The sequence below is a fragment of the Scyliorhinus torazame genome, chromosome 10, assembly GCF_047496885.1.
Source record: "Scyliorhinus torazame isolate Kashiwa2021f chromosome 10, sScyTor2.1, whole genome shotgun sequence".
NCBI lineage: Eukaryota > Metazoa > Chordata > Chondrichthyes > Carcharhiniformes > Scyliorhinidae > Scyliorhinus > Scyliorhinus torazame.
Genome location: NC_092716.1, coordinates 20649385 through 20671614, shown reverse-complemented (window position 1 = coordinate 20671614; position 22230 = coordinate 20649385). Strand labels below are relative to the sequence as shown.

Here is a 22230-nt window from a genome sequence, read left to right as displayed (position 1 = left end):
GCATAAAAGTGCTTGACAAATGGCAAGAGAATGAAACTTATAATTTACAACTGCCAAGCTGCCTCATCAAGCTTGTCACCTAAGCAACTCAGAGTAGTTTTGTATTTTATTTCACGAGCTGCACACACAGGTTTTTTTTTTATTGTGCCACTTCTCTCGTACTCTGTTTTACAGTGTTTATTTTGTTTTTGAAAAATGGATTCAGCCATTAATTTGTGATCGAGGCCGACTCATAGCGTGCTGTGCAGTTTTTAATATTTTGGGAGAACCCTGGCCATTGATGGGGCAGCACGGTAGCACAAGCGGATAGCCCTGTGGCTTCACAGCGCCAGGGTCCCAGGTTCGATTCCCCGCTGGGTCACTGTCTGTGCGGAGTCTGCACGTTTTCCCCGTGTCTGCGTGGGTTTCCTCCGGGGGCTCCGGTTTCCTCCCACAGTCCAAAGACGTGCAGGTTAGGTGGATTGGCCGTGATCAATTGCCCTTAGTGACCAAAGAGGTTAGGAGGGGTTATTGGGTTACGGGGATAGGGTGGAAGTGAGGACTTCAGTGGATCGGTGCAGACTCGGTGGGCTGAATGGCCTCCTTCTGTACTGTATGTTCTATGATGGCTCTAATTTTTAGCATTGTGCATTTGTGTTTTGTTTCAGCATAAAGCCAAGGTAGAAGCTATGACCTTGGATTTATCTTCCCTGAGCAGTGTCCGGCAGTTTGCAGAAACCTACAAGGCAATGAACCTGTAAGTAGACATCCATGTTGGAAAACTTTGTCATATATTGTAGATGGACTTATCATAACCCCATTCCCCAACCCCCACCAAATTTATTTCGAAAGGGTTTGCTGCTTTTCACAGTAACTTCATTGAAGCCTACTTGTGACAATGAGCGATTTTCATTTCATTTAATTTCACTTACTGAGGCAGGTTTTGTGATGGTAAGCCAGCAGTAGGTTTGAGCAGTTGTTTCCAATCTGTGGTTCTTTAGCCTTATGAACTTTTATTCTTTTCACATTTGGTGGGCCTGAAAGTTGCATTGGGCTATTTTCAGAACTGTTGTCGCATTAGTGGATCAAGACCCAAAGGCCTGGTCCTACTATCAACTTCAGATATTGTACCAATGGTCTAGAGCATCAAATTGTGTATTAACATATCGCACCGCATGGTATGTGAAAGAAATGGTCACATCATTGCAGTAAGGGGGTAGTTTCAGGTTTAGGTGAATAAACGTTGAGCGGGTAGGCTGGCGAAGCATTGCTTAGTTTTGCTGTAGCTTTTCTAGAATGATTGAATAGTTATGTTATAGTGTATAAGCGACACTCGACATGGAGCCGCTGAAGACTTATTCTACCAGTATGTATACGGGGTTACAGCTCAAGAACTAAGTTTGCTGTACATATATAGACACTTTACAATTGTGCTTGTTACTCAAGCATCCAGCTTGTCAGATGACCAGAGACCTGTTACATTATTTGTTGTAGTCGCAAAGAGAATAAATCAAAGGTGGCACACCTCGAGTTCGTATAACATAGAGCAAGGGATTTATTTACAAGGCGCTGCTCAAACAGGGTACATAAGAACATAAGAACTAGGAACAGGAGTAGGCCATCTGGCCCCTTGAGCCTGCTCCGCCATTTAATGAGATCATGGCTGATCTTTGTGGACTCAGCTCCACTCTCCGGCCCGTACACCATATCCCCGAATCCCTTTATTCTTTAGAAAGGTATCTATCTTTTTCTTAAAAACGTTCAAAGAAGGAGCCTCAACTCCTTCACTGGGCAAGGAATTCCAGAGATTCACAACCCTTTGGGTGAAGAAGTTCCTCCTAAACTCGGTCTTAAATCTACTTCCCCTTATTTTGAGGCTATGCCCCCTAGTTCTGCTTTCCCCGACCAATGGAAACAACCTGCCCGCATCTATCCTACCTATTCCCTTCACAATTTTATATGTTTCAACAAGATCCCCCCGCATCCTTCTAAACTCCAATGAGTACAGTCCCAGTCTACTCAACCTCTCGTCATAATCTAATCCCTTCAACTCTGGGATCAACCTAGTGAATCTCCTCTGCGCTCCCTCCAGTGCCAATATGTCCTTTCTCAGGTAAGGAGACCAAAACTGAACACAATACTCCAGATGTGGCCTCACCAACACCCTATACAATTGCAGCATAACGTCACTAGTCTTGAACTCCATCCCTCTAGCAATGAAAGACAAAACTCGATTAGCCTTCTTAATCACCTGTTGCACCTGCACACCAACTTTTTGCGACACGTGCACCAGCACACCCAGGTCCCTCTGCACAGCAGCATGTTTTAACATCTTACTGTTTAAATAATCCATTCTGCTGTTATTCCTCCCAAAATGGATAGCCTCACACTTGGCAGCATTGAATTCCATCTGCCAGACCCTAGGCCATTCACCTAACCTATCCAAATCCTTCTGCAGACTTCCGGTATCCTCTGCGCTTTTTGCTTTACCGCTCATCTTAGTGTCGTCTGCAAACTTGGACACATTGCACTTGGTCCCCAACTCCAAATGGTACAATGGTGAACTCTGGCACATAACATCTCTCCCTCTTTGCTCCTTCAGTGTCCCTGGCGTTTTTACTCGATCAAACACTTTAACACAGATCCAACACATTATGCCATAACTAACATTGTTATGTTACAGATACATGTATACATTAGTAAGACGGTCTCTTGGGTGGAAGTCTGTCTCGTTTTGACAGAACGCGGCATTCAGGAACTTGGCTCTTAGGGGTACTAGGACTGTCTTCCTTTACACTGGTCAGTGGTCCACCTGACAAAACCAACTCAGGAACTGTCTCTAGTTGTGTGGATGATTCTGTCGTAACAGATTCCATAATTTCGTCAGCTGTATTCACGTCTGGCATGTCTCTGTCCATACTTTGTGGTGGAAATATCTGGTACAGATTCTGTACTCTCACTGTGTGCAGACAATAATTGGTCAGTGGGCTGACCCCAAATTTGTTCATCGTAAGATTGTACAGGATATTAAATCAGACCAGTTTTGGCTAATACAATTCCCGGAGTCCATTTTCCACCTGAGGTGTAATTTCCCCATTGTGTGGGTTTCCTCCAGGTGATCCGGTTTCCTCCCACAGTCCAAAGATGTGCAGGTTAGATGGATTGGCCATGCCAAATTGTCCCTTAGTGTCTAAAAAGGTTAGGTGAGGTTACGGGGATAGAGTGGAGTCATGGGCTTAAGTAGGGTGCTCTTTCAAGAGCCGGTGTGGAATCGATGTGCTGAATGGTTTCCTTCTGCACTGTAAATTCTGTGATTCTATGATTCGCACAAGAACATACTCCCCATGGTCAAAGACTCTGCTTTTGGAATATTGTTCCCTTCTAGCCACTTGTGACTGATGTTGTTGCCTAACTATCTGTGAAGTTGAAGAGGGAGTCAAAAGTTTCCGTTTGAACATCAGTCTAGCCAGTGAGTTTTGTGTTGTTTCTGCATGTCATTCGAAAGCTATTGACACGTTTAGGTTAGCGAGCCTTTATCCCTCGAAGCCACGAGCGATTGCACAAAATGTTCAGCTAAGCCATTGATAGCTGGATGGTAAGGGGCAGATGTGACAGGACGGATGCCACACCCCTTCAGTTAGTCCTCGAATTCGGCTGATGCGAATTGAGTGCCATTATCCCTCACGAGTTGTTGAGGCCACCCGAATCTTGCAAATACCTCATCAAGCCTTCCTGTGGTCTGTTCTGTAGCTGTCGATTTCATGAGAGCAATCACCGGCCACTTCAAATGTGGGTCAACCATGACCAAAAACCATTGTCCTTCGAATGGTCCCGCACAATCAACATGGATTCTTTGTCATGGCCTGGTAGGCCATTACCATGGATGCAAACATTGTAATTTCTCATGCAGTGCAGGATTGGCATTATCCACCTTCCCCTCTATTTGGGCATCCAACCCGAGCGACCAGAAGTAGCTCCTCGCCAACTCCTTCCTTCTAACTATACCGGGATAGCCCTCATGCTGCTGTTCCAGGATTCTACTTTGTAGACACGGCGGAATGATTACTCTCATACTCCACAACAATAGTCCATTTTGTATTGTCAATTCAAGATGCCTGGTAAGATAAGATTTAAGGTCTGGATTCTTTCTGTGCTCCTGCGTTAGAGTGAGTTTTTGAATCATGTTCAACACCTTCCCCATCACCGGATCTGTTCAGGCAAACGTTTGCACCTGGGAAGACAGACATTACCAGAACATTTTTCACATGAGGCAGATAGAATATGTCGTTGAAGTGTTCATCAGATTGGTGCTTATCTTTTTGGTCTTATTGATCTTACAGCCAGTCTAGAAGACTGTTTGCGTGCTATTCAGACCAAGATATTCAGTGACATAATTGTGTGCCAACAAGATTAACGCTCAACATTGTAATCGGCAAGCATAAGGGATCCCCATATGCGACCCAGAAGTTGTTATTAAGAGACGATGGTCGGTCAATGGAATAAATTGACGGCCAAATGAGTAATTATGGAACCTTTGAATAACAAAAATAATGCTGAGAGCTTCTTTCTCAAGTTGGACTCAACGCTAATCAACATCCTGGAAGAAAATGCTATTGGTCGCTCTTCGCCTGAAGGCATTATATGCGAGGTAAGGTTCAATGACAAGGAAAATTAGAAGACAAGTTAAGAGGAAGAATAACTTAGGAGAGGTTACTGATCAAGATGTTAAGATTCAAAACAGAGGTATAAAAGCCAACATAAGTGTACTTTACCTGAACGCTCGTAGTATTCGGAATAATGTAAATGAGTTGATGGCGCAAATTATCGTGAATGACGATGATTTAGTGGCCATTACTGAAACATGGTTAAAGGATGATCACGACGGGGTGTTAAATATCCACGGGCATCAAACTATTCGGAAGGACAGAGTGGATGGTAAGGGAGGTGGTGTTGCTCTGTTATTTAAGGATGACATCCGGGCAATAGTAAGGGATGACATCGGTGCTATGGAGGATAAGGTTGAATCCATTTGGGTGGAAATCAGGAAGGCGAAAATGTCACTGATAGGAGTAGTCTATAGGCCACCAAATAGTAACATTATGGTGGGGCAGGCAATAAACAAAGAAATAACTGATGCATGTAGAAATGGTACAGCAGTTATCATGGGGGATTTTAATCTACATGTCGATTGGTTTAACCAGGTCGGTCAAGGCAGCCTTGAGGAGGAGTTTATAGAATATATCCGAGATAGTTTCCTAGAATAGTATGTAATGGAACCTACGAGAGAACAAGCGGTCCTAGATCTGGTCCTGTGTAATGAGACAGGATTGATTCATGATCTCATAGTTAGGGATCCTCTCGGAAGGAGCGATCATAATATAGTGGAATTTAAAATACAGATGGAGGGGTGAGAAGGTGAAATCAAACACTAGTGTTGTGTGCTTAAACAAAGGCGATTACAATGGGATGAGAGAAGAGCTAGCTGAGGTAGACTGGGAGCAAAGACTTTATGGTGAAACAGTTGAGGAACAGTGGAGAACCTTCCAAGTGATTTTTCACAGTGCTCAGCAAAGATTTATACCAACAAAAAGGAAGGACGGTAGAAAGAGGGAAAATCGACCATGGATAGCTAAGGAAATAAGGGAGAGTATCAAATTGAAGGAAAAAGCATACCAAGTGGCAAAGATTAGTGGGAGACTAGAGCACTGGGAAATATTTAGGGGGCAACAGAAAGCTACTAAAAAAGCTATAAAGAAGAGTAAGATAGATTATGAGAATACACTTGCTCAGAATATAAAAACAGATAGTAAAAGTTTCTACAAAAACATAAAACAAAAAAGAGTGGCTAAGGTAAATATTGGTCCTTTAGAAGATGAGAAGGGAGATTTAATAATGGGAGATGAGGAAATGGCTGAGAACTGAACAGGTTTTTCGGTCAGTCTTCACAGTGGAAGACACAAATAACATGCCAGTAACTGATGGAAATGAGGCTCTGACAGGTGAGGACCTTGAGATGATTGTTATCACTAAGGAGGTAGTGATGGGCAAGCTAATGGGGCTAAAGGTAGACAAGAATCCTGGTCCTGAATGCATCCCAGAGTGCTAAAAGAGATGGCTAGGGAAATTGCAAATGCAAAGAACAAAGAAATGTACAGCACAGGAACAGGCCCTTCGGCCCTCCAAGCCCGTGCCGACCACACTGCCCGACTAAACTACAATCTTCTACACTTCCTGGGTCCGTATCCTCCTATTCCCATCCTATTCATATATTTGTCAAGATGCCCCTTAAATGTCCCTATCGTCCCTGCTTCCACTACCTCCTCCGGTAGCGAGTTCCAGGTACCCACTACCCTCTGCGTAAAAAACTTGCCTCGTACATCTACTCTAAACCTTGCCCCTCTCACCTTAAACCTATGCCCCCTAGTAATTGACCCCTCTACCCTGGGGAAAAGCCTCTGACTATCCACTCTGTCTATGCCCCTCATAATTTTGTATACCTCTATCAGGTCGCCCCTCAACCTCCTTCGTTCCAGTGAGAACAAACCGAGTTTATTCAACCGCTCCTCATAGCTTATGCCCTCCATACCAGGCAACATTCTGGTAAATCTCTTCTGCACCCTCTCTAAAGCCTCCACATCCTTCTGGTAGTGTGGCGACCAGAATTGAACACTATACTCCAAGTGTGGCCTAACTAAGGTTCTATACAGCTGCAACATGACTTGCCAATTCTTATACTCAATGCCCCGGCCAATGAAGGCCAGCATGCCGTATGCCTTCTTGACTACCTTCTCCACCTGTGTTGCCCCTTTCAATGACCTGTGGACCTGTACTCCTAGATCTCTTTGACTTTCAATACTCTTGAGGGTTCTACCATTCACTGTATATTCCCTACCTGCATTAGACCTTCCAAAATGCATTACCTCACATTTGTCCGGATTAAACTCCATCTGCCATCTCTCCGCCCAAGTCTCCAGACAATCTAAATCCTGCTGTATCCTCAGACAGTCCTCATCGCTATCCGCAATTCCATCAACCTTTGTGTCGTCTGCAAACTTACTAATCAGACCAGTTACATTTTCCTCCAAATCATTTATATATACTACAAAGAGCAAAGGTCCCAGCACTGATCCCTGTGGAACACCACTGGTCACAGCCCTCCAATTAGAAAAGCATCCCTCCATTGCTACCCTCTGCCTTCTATGGCCTAGCCAGTTCTGTATCCACCTTGCCAGTTCACCCCTGATCCCGTGTGACTTCACCTTTTGTACTAGTCTACCATGAGGGACCTTGTCAAAGGCCTTACTGAAGTCCATATAGACAACATCTACTGCCCTACCTGCATCAATCATCTTAGTGACCTCCTCGAAAAACTCGATCAAGTGAGTGAGACACGACCTCCCCTTCACAAAACCGTGCTGCCTCTCACTAATACGTCCATTTGCTTCCAAATGGGAGTAGATCCTGCCTCTAAGAATTCTCTCCAGTAATTTCCCTACCACTGACGTAAGGCTCACCGGCCTGTAGTTCCCGGGATTATCCTTGCTACCCTTCTTAAACAGAGGAACAACATTGGCTATTCTCCAGTCCTCCGGGACATCCCCTGAAGACAGCGAGGATCCAAAGATTTCTGTCAAGGCCTCAGCAATTTCCTCTCCGGCCTCCTTCAGTATTCTGGGGTAGATCCCATCAGGCCCTGGGGACTTATCTACCTTAATATTTTTTAAGACACCCAACACCTCGTCTTTTTGGATCACAATGTGACCCAGGCTATCTACACCCCCTTCTCCAGACTCAACATCTACCAATTCCTTCTCTTTGGTGAATACTGATGCAAAGTATTCATTTAGTACCTCGCCCATTTCCTCTGGCTCCACACATAGATTCCCTTGCCTATCCTTCAGTGGGCCAACCCTTTCCCTGGCTACCCTCTTGCTTTTTATGTACGTGTAAAAAGCCTTGGGATTTTCCTTAACCCTATTTGCTAATGACTTTTCGTGACCCTTTCTAGCCCTCCTGACTCCTTGCTTAAGTTCCTTCCTACTTTCCTTATATGCCACACAGGCTTCGTCTGTTCCCAGCCTTTTAGCCCTGACAAATGCCTCCTTTTTCTTTTTGACGAGGCCTACAATATCACTCGTCATCCAAGGTTCCCGAAAATTGCCGTATTTATCTTTCTTCCTCACAGGAACATGCCGGTCCTGTATTCCTTTCAACTGACACTTGAAAGCCTCCCACATGTCAGATGTTGATTTGCCCTCAAACATCCTCCCCCAATCTATGTTCTTCAGTTCCCGCCTAATATTGTTATAATTAGCCTTCCCCCAATTTAGCACATTCATCCTCGGACCACTCTTATCCTTGTCCACCAGTACTTTAAAACTTACTGAATTGTGGTCACTGTTACCGAAATGCTCCCCTACTGAAACATCTACCACCTGGCCGGGCTCATTCCCCAATACCAGGTCCAGTACCGCCCCTTCCCTAGTTGGACTGTTTACATATTGTTTTAAGAAGCCCTCCTGGATGCTCCTTACAAACTCCGCCCCATCTAAGCCCCTGGCACTAAGTGAGTCCCAGTCAATATTGGGGAAGTTGAAGTCTCCCATCACCACAACCCTGTTGTTTTTACTCTTTTCCAAAATCTGTCTACCTATCTGCTCCTCTATCTCCCGCTGGCTGTTGGGAGGCCTGTAGTATACCCCCAACATTGTGACTGTACCCTTCTTATTCCTGATCTCTACCCATATAGCCTCACTGCCCTCTGAGGTGTCCTCTCGCAGTATAGCTGTGATATTCTCCCGAACAAGTAGCGCAACTCCACCTCCCCTTTTACATCCCCCTCTATCCCGCCAGAAACATCTAAATCCTGGAACGTTTAGCTGCCAATCCTGCCCTTCCCTCAACCAGGTCTCTGTAATGGAAACAACATCATAGTTCCAAGTAGTAATCCAAGCTCTAAGTTCATCTGCCTTACCCGTAATGCTCCTTGCATTAAAACATATGCACTTCAGGCCACCAGACCCGCTGTGTTCAGCAACTTCTCCCCGTCTGCTCTGCCTCAGAGCCACACTGTCCCTATTCCCTAGTTCTCCCTCAATGCTCTCACCTTCTGACCTATTGCTCCCGTGCCCACCCCCCTGCCATACTAGTTTAAACCCTCCCGTGTGACACTAGCAAACCTCGCGGCCAGGATATTTATGCCTCTCCGGTTTAGATGCAACCCGTCCTTCTTATACAGTTCACACCTGCCCCGGAAGAGCTCCCAGTGGTCCAGATAATGGAAACCCTCCCTCCTACACCAGCTGTTTAGCCACGTGTTTATCTGCTCTATCTTCCTATTTCTAGCCTCACTGGCACGTGGCACAGGGAGTAATCCCGAGATTACAACCCTCGAGGTCCTGTCTTTTAACTTTCTGCCTAGCTCCCTGAACTCCTGCTGCAGGACCTCATGCCCCTTCCTGCCTATGTCGTTAGTACCAATATGTACAACGACCTCTGCCTGTTTGCCCTCCCCCTTCAGGATTCCCTCTACCCGTTCGGAGACATCCTGGACCCTGGCACCAGGGAGGCAACATACCATCCTGGAGTCTCTTTCACGTCCACAAAAGCGCCTATCTGTGCCCCTGACTATAGAGTCCCCTATTACTATTACTCTTCTGCGCTTTGACCCTCCCTTCTGAACATCAGAGCCAGCCGTGGTGCCACTGCTCTGGCTGCTGCTGTTTTCCCCTGATAGGCTATCCCCCCCGAAAGTATCCAAAGGGGTATATCTGTTCGAGAGGGGGACAACCACAGGGGATTCCTGCACTGACTGCCTGCCCTTTCTGGTGGTCACCCATTTCTCTGCCTGCACCTTGGGTGTGACCACATTTACATAACTGCGATCGCTGACTCTTTCCGCCACCTGCATGCTCCTAAGTGCATCCAATTGCTGCTCCAACCGAACCATGCGGTCTGTGAGGAGCTCCAGTTGGGTGCACTTTCTGCAGATGAAGCCATCCGGGACGCTGGAAGCCTCCCGGACTTGCCACATCTCACAGTCAGAGCACAGCACCCCTCTAACTGACATTGCGTCAATTAATTAAAATTTGTCTTTTTTATTTTATAAATACTTTTTTTTTAAATTTCAAATTTACTGTCAACTATCTGTTTCCTAGCACTGGATTTCTAATAGAAATGCGATAGCTAACTATAATACTCTCCGATCTCTGGCTTAGATATCCTCTAAATTATAATTAAGTTATTATGTTTAATTAGTTCCCAAATACTCAAATTTTTTAAAATTTAGGTTAGAATCCCAACCAGCCACTCTGGCCACAGCTTTTCTGTGATGTCACTTTAGTTTCCCCCCGACACACACAATTTGAAAAAAGGTATAAAAGTAAAAATAACTTACTTACCTTCTTACCTTCTGAGTGTCTGAGATGTTCTCAGGTTCTCTCGCTGACAGAGACTGCTCCTCCACCTCCGATCCTTGACCTGCACAATGCTAATAATATAATAATATAATATGGCACTTACCTTACACCAATGGGTCTTATTATTAGGTTAGAGGAGAATTTATTAGTTGGGGGGGGGGGACTTCCCAGAGTTCCGCGGGTCGAACTTCCGGTTCCCGCCTTATCTCAAAACAAATAAAACAGAAAAGAAGAACAGACTCGGGACCAGGCAAGGCTTTTAAATACACTACTCACCTCCAAGAAGGCCCCTGCGCACCGCTGCCGCCGAAATCCGAAGGGCTGCTCCTGTAAAGGCAAGGCTTTTTAAAGTAAGTACTCACCTCCCAGAAGGCCCCTGCGCACCGCTGCCGCCGAAATCCAAAGGGCTGCTCCTGTAAAGGTAAGGCTTTTAAATACACTACTCACCTCCAAGAAGGCCCCTGCGCACCGCTGCCGCCGAAATCTGAAGGGCTGCTCCTGTAAAGGCAAGGCTTTTTAAAGTAAGTACTCACCTCCCAGAAGGCCCCTGCGCACCGCTGCCACCGAAATCCAAAGGGCTGCTCCTGTAAAGGTAAGGCTTTTAAATACACTACTCACCTCCAAGAAGGCCCCTGCGCACCGCTGCCGCCAAAATCCGAAGGGCTGCTCCTGTAAAGGCAAGGGTTTTTAAAGTAAGTACTCACCTCCCAGAAGGCCCCTGCGCACCGCTGCCGCCGAAATCCAAAGGGCTGCTCCTGTAAAGGTAAGGCTTTTAAATACACTACTCACCTCCAAGAAGGCCCCTGCGCACCGCTGCCGCCGAAATCCGAAGGGCTGCTCCTGTAAAGGCAAGGCTTTTTAAAATAAGTACTCACCTCCCAGAAGGCCCCTGCGCACCGCTGCCGCCGAAATCCAAAGGGCTGCTCCTGTAAAGGTAAGGCTTTTAAATACACTACTCACCTCCAAGAAGGCCCCTGCGCACCGCTGCCGCCGAAATCCGAAGGGCTGCTCCTGTAAAGGCAAGGCTTTTTAAAGTAAGTACTCACCTCCCAGAAGGCCCCTGCGCACCGCTGCCGCCGAAATCCAAAGGGCTGCTCCTGTAAAGGTAAGGCTTTTAAATACACTACTCACCTCCAAGAAGGCCCCTGCGCACCGCTGCCGCCGAAATCCGAAGGGCTGCTCCTGTAAAGGCAAGGCTTTTTAAAGTAAGTACTCACCTCCCAGAAGGCCCCTGCGCACCGCTGCCGCCGAAATCCAAAGGGCTGCTCCTGTAAAGGTAAGGCTTTTAAATACACTACTCACCTCCAAGAAGGCCCCTGCGCACCGCTGCCGCCGAAATCCGAAGGGCTGCTCCTGTAAAGGCAAGGCTTTTTAAAGTAAGTACTCACCTCCCAGAAGGCCCATGCGCACCGCTGCCGCTGAAATCCAAAGGGCTGCTCCTGTAAAGGTAAGGCTTTTAAATACACTACTCACCTCCAAGAAGGCCCCTGCGCACCGCTGCCGCCGAAATCCGAAGGGCTGCTCCTGTAAAGGCAAGGCTTTTTAAAGTAAGTACTCACCTCCCAGAAGGCCCATGCGTGCCGCTGAAATCCAAAGGGCTGCTCCTGTAAAGGTAAGGCTTTTAAATACACTACTCACCTCCAAGAAGGCCCCTGCGCACCGCTGCCGCCGAAATCCGAAGGGAATGCACTAGTGATAATTTACCCAAATTCACTAGACTCTGGGGTGGTCCCGGCGGATTGGAAATTAGCAAACTTGACATCATTGTTGAAAAAAGGAGGTAGGCAGAAAGCGGGTAATTATAGGCCAGTTAGCTTAACTTCGGTAGTAGGGAAGATGCTGGAATCTATCATCAAGGAAGAAATAGTGAGGCATCTGGATGGAAATTGTCCCATTGGGCAGCCGCAGCATGGGTTCATAAAGGGCAGGTCGTGCCTAACTAATTTAGTGGAATTTTTTGAGGACATTACCAGTGCGGTATATAACGGGGAGCCAATGGATGTGGTATATCTGGATTTCCAGAAAGCTTTTGACAAGGTGCCAAACAAAAGGTTGCTGCATAAGATAAAGATGCATGGCATTAAGGGTAAAGTAGTAGCATGGATAGAGGATTGGTTAATTAATAGAAAGCAAAGAGTGGGGATTAATGGGTGTTTCTCTGGTTGGCAATCAGTAGCTAGTGGTGTCCCTCAGGGATCAGTGTTGGGCCCACAATTGTTCATAATTTACATAGATGATTTGGAGTTGGGGACCAAGTGCAATGAGTCCAAGTTTGCAGACGACACGAAGATGAGTGTTAAAGCAAAAAGTGCAGAGGATACCAGAAGTCTGCAGAGGGATTTGGATAGGTTAAGTGAATGTGCTAGGGTCTGGCAGATGGAATACAATGTTGACAAATGTGAGGTTATCCATTTTGGTAGGAATAACAGCAAAAGGGATTATTAGTTAAATGATAAAATATTAAAACATGCTGCTGTGCAGAGAGACCTGGGTGTGCTAGTGCATGAGTCGCAAAAAGTTGGTTTACAGGTGCAACAGGTGATCGAGAAGGCAAATTGAGTTTTGTCCTTCATTGCTAGAGGGATGGAGTTTAAGACTAGGGAGGTTATGCTGCAATTGTATACGGTGTTAGTGAGGCCGTACCTGGAGTATTGTGTTCAGTTTTGGTCTCCTTACCTGTGAGAGGACGTACTGGCGCTGGAGGGTGTGCAGAGGAGATTCACTAGGTTAATCCCAGAGCTGAAGGGGTTGTATTACGAGGAGAGGTTGAGTAGACTGGGACTGTACTCGTTGAAATTTAGAAGGATGTGGGGGGGATCTTATAGAAACATATAAAATTATGAAGGGAATAGATAGGATAGAGGTTGTTTCCACTGGTGGGTGAAAGCAGAACTAGGGGGCATAGCCTCAAAATAAGGGGAAGTAGATTTAGGACTGAGTTTAGGAGGAACTTCTTCACCCAAAGGGTTGTGAATCTATGGAATTCCGTGCCCAGTGATGTAGTTGAGGCTCCTTCATTAAATATTTTTAAGATAAAGATAGATAGTTTTTTGAAAAATAACGGGATTAAGTGTTATGGTGTTCGGGCCGGAAAGTGGAGCTGAGTCCACAAAAAAAATCAGCCATGATCTCATTGAATGGCGGAGCAGGCTCGAGGGGCCAGATGGCCTACTCCTGCTCCTCGTTCTTATGTTCTTATGAGACAACTGCTCCAACCCCATAGGGTGACGTATCACAGGCAATTTCAGGTTCAGTTTTTCACAATCCTTTTGCTCAGAGCCAAGCTTATTTGTTACAAAACAACATGTGTAAAGACCTCAGCCTTGTTTCTCAGTGCGGTACAAACTTTTCATAGTAATTGAATAATCCTAGAAACAACCTTAACTGAGTCACGTTCTGCGATCATGGAGCATCCAGGATCTCCGACATCTTCTTAGGTTCGTTGCAAAGACCGTCTTAGTCGATGATATGTTCAAGATAGTGAAGAGAAGATTTTAAAAATTTGCTCTTCTCTTTCTTGACCCTGTGATTATGCAATCGCAGCCTTGCAAGAGTATCTTCTAAGTTCTTTACATGCTCTACATCGTACAAACCTGTAATCAAAATTTACTCAAAGTAGCATTGCACACCCAATAGCCCACTCAAGATTTGATCCATAAATCGTTGGAAGAGAGCTGGTGCTGATGTTGTCCTGAACGGAAGCCTCCAACACTGAAACAGACTCTTGTGTAACACAATGCTCAGTAATGGTTGAGACTCACTAGCAAATTGAACGGTGAGAATTATTTTTACTTACCACAATGATTTTGCCTTGAAAGTTGACCACATTTCTCTCGACCTCATTCCCGATCTCCGTCAATGGTTCCTTCTTCTGGCTCATAAAATCACCTTCGTCGAAAGTGGCGATCAGGGCAGCTATTGAGAGAATGGAGCAAAGGCTGGAGGCGCAGTGTTCAGCCCTCCAGAAGGTAGAGGAGTCAGTAGTGGATTATGTGGAATGGTTAGCACAGTTGGAGGCAGGGATGGTGCTCATGTCAGAGGGCCAGAAGCGGTTGTGGGAGACTGTGGAAGACCTGGAGAATCGCTCCAGGAGGCAGACTCTCCGGATTGTGGGGCTGCCTAAGGGGATCGAAGGAACGCAGTAACAATCTATGAGGTGAAGATGTGGGTGGGGAAGGGGGTCTTTGACCGTTCTCCTGAGGCGGATCAAGAACGCAGGTGTTGGGGAGCAGGCCAAAATCGGCGTAGCAGCAAGGGCGATGGTGGTGCAAGGGCATCATTTTCTAGACAAAGAGAAGATTCTGCGGTGGGCGAAGGAGACGAGAGCATGTGCCTTGGAGGGAAACGTGGTGTGTATCAACCAAGACTTGGGTGCACAGTTAGCCAAGCGCCAGGCTAGGTTCAACAGAGTCAAGACGGCCCTCTACAAGAAAGTTTGGGGTGCTGTATCCTGCTCATCTGTGGGTCACGCACCAAAATCAGGAATCCTATTTTGATATGCCGGAGGTGGTGAGTAATTTTGTGAGAGAATGGGAGACTTGTGAGGACTGATCTTTGGAGATGCCAGTCTGGGGAATGTGGGTGTGTATGCTGTGTTGTATTTACTGTGTGTGGGTGTGGATTGGGTAAGTGTGGTCAACAGTTCTTTGGGGAATTGCGGCTGAGGGGTGGTAGGGGAAGGCGGGTAGATGGTTGCCTCGAGTGCGGGCCACTCTGCTAGCAGGCAGGTTAGTTAATGGGAGTGCCGTGGGGGGGTGGGCGAGGGGGGGGGGGAATCCATGAAGGGTTTGGGGGAGGTGGGTTGACTTGTTTTTTTGATTCTTTGTTTATGGGGGGAGGACGTTGGTGGAGGAAGGGATGCTGACGTGGGCCAAGTTGGTATGGCGCAGTTGGTTAAGGGGAGATGGCAGCGGACATCTTGGAAAGGCCCAGAGGATGAGTGGTGCATGGACCTGGGGAGCTGGGTAAATAGGCAATGGCACTCAGGGTTTCATGGGAATTGCGGGTAGTGAGCGGGGGGGGGGGGGGGCACCGAGTTTCTTTGTAACACGGATGATTCCCTGCTATATATTTTGGACCTGGTTGGGAGCTTTGACTGAATCGTAGGGATTTTGGGGGAGTTTGGTCTCTTTTCGAGGTATAAGTGAAATATTCCCAATTAATGCCTGGGGACAGGAGAGGGGTTTGGGGGGGCTGCCACTTTGGTTGGTCGGGGCAAGATTGTGTTACTTTGGGATACAAGTGGCGCAGTGTTGGGCTCAGCTGCATAAATTGAACGTGGCATGATTGGTGGAGGGAATGAAGTCGGATTTTAAGAGGTGGGATGTGCTGCCATTGTTGGCTGGTTGGGTCCAGACTTTAAAGATGACGGTGTTGCCAAAGTTTTTGTTCCTCCTGGTCTTTGTGCCAAGGACCTTTTTTAGGAAGGTTAATGGGCTGATTTTGAGGTTGATGTGGACGGGTAAGACTCCACGGGCTAGGAGGACGTTGTTGGAGAGCTCCTGTTGTGCCCATATTACAGTAAGAAGTCTTACAACACCAGGTTAAAGTCCAACAGGTTTGTCACTAGCTTTCGGAGCGCTGCTCCTTCCTCAGGTGAATCATGTTACAGTGACCATGTATCTTGTGAATGCAAACAAATTCCCATTTGCAACAATTAACTCTCTGTAACTCTGAAAGAGTTTCTACTTTATGTGCATTATCGTGGTTCTCTTTGTGGAACTGAACTACACTCTGGGTCTGAGCAGAGTTTGACTTATACTTGATTTAATATGTTTTTCACCCATTGAATGCCTCAGTCTTGTGTCACCGTTCCACACATATGCCTAGCTGTGTTGTAGAGAGGCAGCACAGACACTGAGGGCTTGAATAACCTTTCTCTGCGTGACCTATAGGCGTACATAAGTACGAAAGGACAGAAAGTACTTATGTACCCCAATAGGTCGCGCAGAGAAAGAGGCTGCAGTTTCCCTGCAAATTCTTTCTATTCAGTTAATTATCCAATTCCCTTTTGAAAGCCATGATTAAATCTGCTTCCTCAATTCTCTCAGGCAGCGCATTCCAGATCCTAACCATTCGGTGCACAAAAAAATGCTTTTCCTCGTGTCGCTTTTGGTTCTTTTGTCCTTCAGCTTAATTTGGTGTCCTCTGATTTTCAACCCTTACGCCAATGGGAACCGTTTCTATCTATCTTTTCCAGACCCCTCATGACTTTGAAAGCCTCTGTTAGGCCTTCTGTCTGCCTTCTCTCGGGGGGGAACAGCACCAGCTTTTCCAGTCCACGCAGCTGAAGTCCCTCGTCCCTGGAACCATTCTTGTAACTCGTTTCTGCCTCCTTGCTAAAGCCTTCATATGCTCCCTAAGGGAAGGCGTAGTGGTATTGTCACTGGACCGGTCAACCAGAGACCCAGAACAATGCTCTGGGGACCCAGGTTCCCAGAGTTCAAATCCCGCCACGGCAGATGGTGAAATTTGAATTCAATAAAAATCTGGAATTAAAAGTCTAATGATGACCATGAAACCATTGTCAATTGTCGTAAAAACCCATCTTGTTCACTAATGCCCTTTAGGGAAGGAAATGTGACTCCAGACCTACAGCAATGTGGTTGACTCAATGTGCCCCCTCAAGGGCAATTAGGGATGGGCAATAAATGGCTGGCACAGTCAGCGACACTCACATCCCATGAAATAATAAAAAATATATATAAATGAAGTGTGGTGCCCAAAATTGGAGACTGTACTGAGGTCAAGGCCGAACCTCCTTGCTTTTCTAATATTTGCCTCTATAAAGCCCATGATCCTTAATGCTTTATTAACTACTCTTATCAACCTGTCAGCTGCCACCTTCATTGATTTGTGTGCATAAACCCCCAAGTTCCCTCTGCTCCTGCACTCCCTTTAGAATTGTGGCTTTATTTTATATTCCTCTTCTCATTTGTCCGATCAAAATGAATCACACCACACTTCTCCACATTAAATTTCATCTACCTGCGTATGGTCTTTTGAATTCTGTCACTACCCTCCTCACAATGCACAATACTTACAAGTTTGGTGCCTTGTGAAGTCAAGTCAAGTCATTTATATAGATCAGGAAAAGTGGTGTTCCTAGTAGCGATCCCAGGGGAACCCCACTGTCTTGCCCAACTCCAGTCTGGAAAAGCAACCATTCATTTCTGCTCTCGTTGCCTGTCTATCAGCCAGCTTTATTGACCCATCCTTTTATTGGATAGCTTTGAGATTGCTGACAAACCTGTCATGTGGCTCCTTATGCAAGTCCATGAGAACAGCATCAACTACATTCCCTCATCAATCCTCTCTGTTATTTCGTCAAACTAAAACTCAGTCAAGTTAGTTCAGCATGATTTGCCTTTAACAAATTAGCCCTGGCCTTCTTTAATTTAATCCACATTTTTATCCTGCTTTCATTCAGTGCAAAATTAGAAAAATGTTTATTTTCCTACACTGATATTCCCGAACGTGAAAATAAAATTAATTTAGAAATAATGACTGATTTCCCACAATGGCTTGACAAGTTTATTTGGCGAGTAACCAACCTCTATTGACTAGGGAGGTACTCCTGATGTGTGCTGAGCTAACCTAACCCATCTAGATATGATATTGATGCTTACAGTTGGCGTCAATCACTCAGCCTCAGCTCAAGGGACCTTTTTGAAGGATAATGTGAAGCCCGGAACAGGCCTGTTTGCAATATGTCTGTGGTCAATTAGTTGGTCAACACTCGGCTTTAGTATTTTAAAACAAAAAAACGTAACTGGGCGATGTCTTCTTGAGGCAAGCAGCACCCTTGGAATCAAGTCCCATCAAGGTGCCAACAGCTTCAGGTGAGGGGTGGACATTTGCATTATACTTGGAAAAAAAATGAAGTACAGTACTGTGTAGCTGGACTTCCCAATTGTATCAATTCCTGTTTAACAGTCCAATGCATTGCTATTATTGAAAGGGTAGAAACAACCCAATGTTTGACTCTGAAACTAGATCCAGTAAAAGCTGTATCTCATTGCTCCTGGTTTAATGAATATTTGTATGCATGCTCTGCGGGAAGAGGATGAATGATTGACTGTAAAATAAAACATGAAATAATGGGCCAAGGTCACTCAGTGATCACGAATTATGGTGCCAAACATGCATAGTTTAGATTTAGTTAAATCAACATTCAGAAGTACTGTGTCTGGTTTGTGTCCCTTATGCTTGAAACAAAAGAACTTTTAAAGGGGATTAAAGGAAACTTTAAAATGCATGTAGAATAAACACACACATTTGATAACCTCATTTCAAATGAGCACAGTTGCAAACCAAGATGTGTAGATTGCGTGTCTAAGATTAAAATTTAAGCATTGTATATTGATTAAGGAGTAATCTTACAATGGAACAAATCAAGAATATAAATGGGGAAGGATCTGTTGCAATGAAATGGCAAATTGATAAAAGTATTGCTGTAAGTGTCCCCAAGGTGCACATATTTTGAGGAAAAAACAAGTAACAGTGCTAGAATGCAATAAAGTGTAAAGTTTGTTGTACTCCGTTCCAAGCTTTTTTTCCCCACCTGTGTAACAGTTTTTTTAACATACATTGAGGAAGAAAATGGAACAACATGCTTATTAACTTTAACACACAGGCTTGATCTGAAGAAACTCTTCAGGTTTATTTCCCAAATACAGCAATTTCAGTAAGAAAGGCAAATTTACAGTTTGATTCTTTGTTTAACTCATGGTCATCAACAGAAGCTGGGAGATGTTTTGATGACTGTAAGAATAAATATGCAGCTTCATTCAGCTAAATCTTGTATGTACAATTTATTTATGATCAACTCTGTGTAGTACCAAAGCTGATCTGAGCCAGGCTATCCAAGTACGTCACTTGGATGTTGCGAAGTCTAATGCGTTGTGAATAAATACAGCATGCAAATTCACACATACACTATTTGCCTTGCAATGAATTTATCGTCTCACTTGGGTGTTCTGGTACATAGATCTCTAAAGGTTCATGAGAAATCCTGTGAGGCAACAGTTAGAGAGAATAAAGTGTTGGGGGCATTGACTCCAAGATAAAGCATTTTGACCTTGTCCAGGACATTGGTCAGCCCTCAGTTGGAATACCATTCTAATTTTGGTGTTCTCACATAATGGGTGATATTGAAGCTTTGGAGAAGGTGCAGACGAAGGCCAAAGGATTAATTCCCAGTTTGAAACATCTTAGTTACCTAGATAGGCTTGTAGAGGGTGGGGCTTTAAAGAAATGTCAACTTTGGGGTGATCTGATTGAGGTTTATAAGATAAAGGTAGCAGATCGTGTTTGAGTTGACAGTCTGTTTGAATTAAATAGGTTGTGGGGTGGGGGGCAGAATTTTAAATTTTATGAGGCGAGATCTGGGATAGCTGTCACAAGGTGTGTTTTTTTTCTGTGGGTTGTTTTCCTCTGGAACAGTCATCAGGCTTGTGTGAGCTGGACTTGTTTCTGCCAACTTGCATGAAAGGTAGGTACGCCAAAGAAGTATCAGGACCAAGGTGATCTTCTGGACTGCCTTCGATCATGGTGGGGGAGTTGGAGAGAAATCTCACTCAGCAATTTCTTTCTCTCCTCAGATTGGCGTGGGTTTTGAAATGTGTTTTTGCCTCTCCCCCAGGGACCACATTGTTTTGGGTGTGGTGGGTAGTGTATCTATATTGTCAAGGACAGGGCGGATGGACCAAAAGGTCTTCTGTCTGTCATTGTACATAAGTTCTAGTCGTACCCTCAACTACCCTATTTTGATTGGAACATTGTGCTATTGGAACAACGAGGTGCAGCACTCACAATGGACTTGTCAATTGTCCACAAAGCTATGCTCTGCCCATATGTTGAACTAAAATCTGCTCTTCCAGCATAATAAAGTTTGATTGGCTATGATAGAGAGTTGTGGTCGGACTACTCCACATCAAGCAATCAGGCAGGGCAGCACGGTGGCGCAGTGGGTTAGCCCTGCTGCCTCACAGCGCCGAGGTCTCAGGTTCGACCCCGGCTCTGGGTCACTGGCCGTGTGGAGTTTGCACATTCTCCCCGTGTTTGCATGGGTTTCGCCCCCACAACCCAAAGATGTGCAGGTTAGGTGGATTGAACACGTTAAATTACCCTTTAATTGGAGAAAAATGAATTGGGTACACTAAATTTATTTAAAAAAAAATTTTTTTTTAAAAAAACAATCAGGTGAGTAATTTTTGGACCAATCTATTCTAGTGGCAAAATGATGTGGCGATGCTGCCGTTGGACTGGGGTGAGCACAGTAAGAAGTCTTACAACACCAGGTTAAAGTCCAACAGGTTTGTTTCGAATCACTAGCTTTCGGAGCACAGCTCCTTCCTTCACCTGAGGAAGGAGCTGCGCTCCGAAAGCTAGTGATTCGAAACAAACCTGTTGGACTTTAACCTGGTGTTATAAGACTTCTTACAGTGGCAAAATGGTGATGGCAGAGGCTGAAGAACAGGTGCATGGTATAGGAATATCCAAGAAAAGAGGAAAATGAGGACAGAAAGATAGAACAAAGAAAGACTAACATATGGTGCCTTTTCCAACATCCTATGATATCCCAAAGTATTTTCAAGCAGTTTTGAAATGTAAGCATTGTTGTACTGTAGGAAATTATAGGAAACATGACTGCCCGATAATCTCTTCTAGTGACATTGGCTGAAAGATTATTATTGTGTCGAACACCAGGAATCTTTTAATTTGTAGACCGGATCGCAATTTAATGTCTCATCTCAAACACAGCAGCTGACAATGTAGCACACTTTGAGAAAACTTTGACAAAGGGTCATCTGGACTCGAAACGTTAGCTCTTTTCTCTCCCGACAGATGCTGCCAGACCTGCTGAGATTTTCCAGCATTTTCTCTTTTGGTGAATGTAGCACACTCTCGGCCTCGCACTAAACTGTCAACCTGAGTTTTGTGCTCAGGTCTTTGGAGTGGGCCTCGAACCCACAAAAGTTCTGGATTAGAGGTGAGAGTGCCACTACGGAGCCCTTCTCTCTGATTTTAAGTAGGAAGAGAAATCGAAAACATGAAAAAATATATTCACTCTCATCATGTACAATTTATGAACCTTATAATTCTTTAGAATGTCGTAGTTTTAATAATAAATACACTGAGCATAATCCATTTCATGCTAAAAGGTAAAATATATTAGACTGTTTAAGTACCTCTGCATAAATAAACATTGGTTATATCCCATATTCTGTTTATTTTAAGATTACATTGCTGGACAGATGATTTAAATGGTTGCCACTGAAAGATTAAAAAATTGCTTATTTTGAATCTTCAGTTTTTCATATAATTTATGATTCACGTTCTCAGCTGGCAAGGCCAGCAATTGTTGCCTATCTGGATTTGTTTCATTGTCACGTGTACCGAGGTACAGTGAAAAGTTTTGTTCAGGGGCTGGTTTAGCATAGGAGGGGCTGGTTTTGTACAGGAGGGGCTGGTTTAGCACAGGGCTAAATTGCTGGCTTTGAAAGCAGACCAAGGCAGGCCAGCAGCACGGTTCAATTCCCATACCAGCCTCCCCAAACAGGCGCCGGAATGTGGCGACTAGGGGCTTTACACAGTAACTTCATTTGAAGCCTACTTGTGACAATAAGCAATTTTTATTTCATTTCATTTTCATTTTCAGTGTATAGTCCACACTGATCATTCCGTATATGAAAAAAAAATATAGGACATACAGAAATACACAATGTAAATACATAGATACTGGGTGAAGGGGGAGGAGGGAAAGAGGGCGAAGGAGGGAAAGGGAGGGTGAAGGAGGAGGAGGGAAAGGGAGGGTGAAGGAGAAGGAGGG

The 22230-nt window shown here is 45.0% G+C and overlaps 1 protein-coding gene across 3 annotated transcripts in view; it reads left to right on the top strand.

Annotated features, from left to right (window-relative positions):
• Window positions 1-22230, top strand: part of wwox (WW domain containing oxidoreductase) — a 1140899-nt gene that overhangs the window by 357365 nt on the left and 761304 nt on the right. For all 3 annotated transcript variants that reach the window (XM_072517840.1, XM_072517838.1, XM_072517839.1), the window contains exon 6: window positions 648-736. In XM_072517840.1, coding sequence (XP_072373941.1) covers window positions 648-736 — 89 coding nt within the window. The remainder of the gene's footprint in view (window positions 1-647; window positions 737-22230) is intronic.